We start from the raw sequence: 4,100 nt of genomic DNA, 5'->3' as shown, positions 1-4,100 counted from the left end.
AAGACGGGATACGAGATTCGCCCTTGTTCCGTGGGCTCGGGGATGTGTTTTAGAGACAGCCCCCTCATCCACCTCACCCGTTCCATCCCTCGCCTATTCCCCGCCCGCCATGGCGAGCTCATGCTCCCTTCCCTCCATCATTTTGGCCTCATGCGCGCGCCCACAATCATGGATCATGGCACTCCGCGTGGCCCTTTTTCCAGCCGCACCAGGAACACCATACTGAAGGGGCAACAGCTGCTACAGACCAAGTCCCTGACGCTGGCGCCAGTGCACTTCGCTCTGCAAACGCAGTATTGTTCATTGGAAATGTAGGTTTCAATGTCAGTGAGAAGACAATTAGAGATGTATTCGCTGCAAAGGGGTTCCTTGTTGATGTCCACTTGCCTTTGGACGCCGAAACAAGGAAACATGCAGGCTTTGGCTACCTACACTTCCCTTCGATTCACGCGGCAAGGGCGGCATTGGATGCCTTGCAAGGAACTCACATCGACGGTCACTCTATCAATCTGGAACTAAGCGACCATTCGCCGATTACGTCCCTCCATCCTGGCCAGCTCCCAGAGTGGAGCCACGCTCGTAGGCCGTCGGAGCTGCATAGCTCGGTGAATCCATCTTTGGGAACAAAGCCTGAGCGGTGTGAGATTGGACAAGATGATGAGAACGAGGAGTCTATTGCAGCTAAGGAGAAACGACCGGTTCCTCTGAGTGTGGCCGATTTATGCTCAGGCGACAAAGGCACAGATCAAGAGCCAAAAGGAAACAAAGTTCTGATCACTACGCCTGACGATTTCCCTCATCTCACTCGAGACTTAGAGCAAAGCCGCTTTCCTCCCATGTCTCAAGTAGATGCTCATGTTCTAACCCACCGGCGTCGAGACCCAAACACACCAATATGGGGTGCCTCCGCGCCCGAGCGTCATGGGAACCATGGGAATGACGTCGCTGGCAGATCGTATCAACTGCAAAGCACCCCAGGCTCGTTTCCTGACGATGATAGCGATGAGACGCGCTCAGGTCCATCCCTAGAGCCAGCTCAAATCTCAGGCACAGGTCATGATGATCGCTGTAAGCCTCGTCGGTCAAAGAGTATGAAATACCTGAATCGCAACGGGGATAGAAGCCCCTCGAGAGCCTTGAGACGGCGGGCAACTGAGCGACACTCTCTACGCCATGGTTCGCAGAACAGTTTTGGTGGATTTTACGATGAGGGATGCGCATACGACAACTACTCCAATACTTTCGGGCACTCTCGTCCTCGGAGCCAGCCCTCATCGCAGGAAGAAATCTCAATCCCAGATGAGAACGAACAACAGCCTGACCCAAGACAGAGTGCTATTGATGACTGCGTGGTTAGTCTGATCGGTCTAGGATACGAAAATACACTGGAAGGTGGTATTCAACGGATTGCTGTATATGCGGCCGCAGCGGACGGCAAGATATCGGACGCCATTGAGATGATTGAGGAAGAACGCAAGGCGTACGAACAGCAAGGTCTTTGAAAAAGAATCCTTCATTCATTTTCTCTAGCCACTCCTCTCACCTCATGGTCTAGTTGCTTTTGATATAACTTTGTGCTACTACGCTCTTTTGGGTTAGCATGCCATGTGCGATTATGGCTACTATAATGCCGTACAGGGATACTTTCCTTCAGTAATATCTTCCAATATAAGTGAAACGTGAAATAGTTCAATTATTTGTTCTTTCATTTCAAACAAGCAAAAACAAACGTAGGGCTTGCACTGACGACCTCGGCGACTGAGAGATTCTGCCGTGCGGAAACAGCAGCACTCGGTCCGAGCCGAATTGAGCGGAGAAGACACAGTCACAGCAACACCAGCATCATCACCACACAACTTTTCGTCCAGTATAGTCAGAGCTATGCGGACATGGCAGCGGACCTTTGCCACGTCTGTTGCCAGACTGAATAGTAATGCAGCAGGAGGACGCAGCGGTACCACTCTCCTGCGCTGCTCGGAAGTCCTGCAGAAGAGTCAGGCTGGAAGCAGCAGTTACGAGAATCAAGAAATCAAGATCAACGGTTTCGTTCGCTCGGTTCGGAAGCAGAAACGCTTCGCGTTCGCAGAGATTACCGATGGGTCGACTATTGAGCCCTTACAGGCGTTCCTGAAGCCGGCGCAGGCGGCCGAGTACGTTTGAGTCTCGCGACAACGGCCTGGATATGGCGGCTTGAGATGAGTGCTGATGGGTGTTGTAGATTGTCTACGGGAACGGCCGTTGAGATATCCGGGCTATGGAAGGCTTGTCCGCCCGGTAAAGAGCAGAGCCATGAACTTCAAACGACTGAGGTGAAGATTGTGGGTCAAGCAGATCCAGAGGTACGTTGCCCCGATCAGATGAGAAACTACAAGGGTAAAATCTGACTGTTCGTCATTATTCTCCAGACATATCCTATACAAAAGAAATATCACACTCCAGACTTCCTCCGGTCGATCCCCCACCTTCGTCTCCGGACACCCTTCAACTCCGTCCTCTCGCGGTTTCGTTCTGAATGCCTATACCAGCTGGGCAATGTCTTTCGCGACGCGCCGAATGGCGGCTATGTGCAAGTCCAACCGCCTTTGATTACATCGTCGGACTGCGAGGGAGCTGGGGAGACATTTACGGTGTTACCGCGCGAGGCGATCATGGACTCCAAGTCGGAGGGCAACCATTTTTTCCGCGCTCCCAAGTACCTGACCGTCTCGTCGCAGCTCCATCTCGAGGCCTACGCAGCTGAGCTGGGAAATGTATGGGCTATCTCGCCGACGTTCCGCGCGGAGAAGAGCGACACGCCACGCCATCTTAGCGAGTTCTACATGCTAGAAGCGGAGATGAATTTCATGTACGATCTCGACTCGCTGACGGATGCGGTGGAATATATTGTCCGCGATCTCACTCGCCGGTTATACGAGTCGCGGGTTGGCCAAGAGATCCTGTCCGCCAAGCGGTCGGGCGAGACTGGCCCAGACGATCACGGGGATGGAAACCTACGACAGCGATGGGCTGATCTTATGGACGGGCCCAGGTGGCGACGAATCACCTATACGCAGGCGATGGAGACGCTCGAGGCGGCGGTCGCTCGGGGAGATGTCTCGTTCGAGTATGCTCCCACGTGGACCGGAGGCCTCCAACTCGAGCACGAGAAGTACGTTGTCGACGTGATCAACCAGGGTCAGCCGGTATTTGTGACGGATTATCCCAAGGCCATCAAACCGTTCTACATGGCGCCGTCCCGGCTGGCCCCAGGCAAGAAAGAGGACGTCCACGCGCCCGGCGAAACAGTCGCCTGCTTCGATCTTCTCCTGCCGGAGGTCAGCGAAGTCGCGGGAGGATCACTCCGCGAACACCGCCTGCCCAACATTATCCAGAACATGCGCGATCACGGCTTGATCAAGGAGCGACTAGGTTCTGGCTCTGCTGGTGCCGGAGAGACGTCTACGTCCGAGACGGCCCCTGAGGAGCCGTTATACCCTTATCTCCAGCCGCATGAGGACTTGGGACATCTGCAGTGGTACGCCGACCTTCGACGGTGGGGGAGCGCACCGCATGGGGGATTTGGGCTCGGATTTGACCGGCTTTTGAGTTATCTAGCTGGAGTTTCGAGTGTACGGGATGTGGTGGCTTTCCCTCGATACTTTGGCCGGGCTGATTGTTAGCCTTTGCCGTAGTAAATGTACAACAGTTAATTTAGCATCATGAATGAATAGACTACTCTCCATCCTGACACCACGAAAAGCGACACAACACTTGAGCATCGAACCTTGGAGCCTGCGGTAATCACAGGACTCCGTAATTCATACAAAGCCACAATATCAGGCCCCCCAGCCCCGGTCCAAAATCTTGTCAGTGCCCAGTCACCAGATAAAACAAGATTACAAAAAACTAAGCACTAAACCTACGAACCAACGCCAACCAACGCCCCCAACCAAAACCATTACCCAAGAAATAAAGATGAATCAACTTTAGGTTCGCACAGAGCCCAAAACGACTCTATCGACGAAACGCCATCTCGCCTAATCGACGCCATCGCGGACATTTTGACTCGTATCCACGCCAATGGGTCGCGCGCGGGGGGGAATCCGACCGTCCAATCCCGG

The 4,100-nt window shown here is 53.7% G+C and overlaps 2 protein-coding genes across 2 annotated transcripts; both read left to right on the top strand.

Moving 5' to 3' along the window:
• Positions 1-150: 150 nt before the first annotated feature.
• On the top strand, positions 151-1,502 carry CDV56_100881 (RNA recognition motif domain-containing protein; the record flags this gene model as incomplete). The annotated part of the gene is made up of 2 exons (XM_026754500.1): positions 151-187; positions 238-1,502. 2 exons carry the CDS (start codon positions 151-153, stop codon positions 1,500-1,502), a joined length of 1,302 nt encoding a protein of 433 aa, XP_026609483.1.
• Positions 1,503-1,881: 379 nt separating this feature from the next.
• On the top strand, positions 1,882-3,659 carry CDV56_100535 (asparagine--tRNA ligase SLM5; the record flags this gene model as incomplete). The annotated part of the gene is made up of 3 exons (XM_026754154.1): positions 1,882-2,150; positions 2,219-2,339; positions 2,406-3,659. 3 exons carry the CDS (start codon positions 1,882-1,884, stop codon positions 3,657-3,659), a joined length of 1,644 nt encoding a protein of 547 aa, XP_026609482.1.
• Positions 3,660-4,100: the final 441 nt, after the last annotated feature.

This window comes from Aspergillus thermomutatus, assembly GCF_002237265.1.
Source record: "Aspergillus thermomutatus strain HMR AF 39 chromosome Unknown NODE_527, whole genome shotgun sequence".
NCBI lineage: Eukaryota > Fungi > Ascomycota > Eurotiomycetes > Eurotiales > Aspergillaceae > Aspergillus > Aspergillus thermomutatus.
This window is presented reverse-complemented; position numbering and strand designations above follow the sequence as displayed.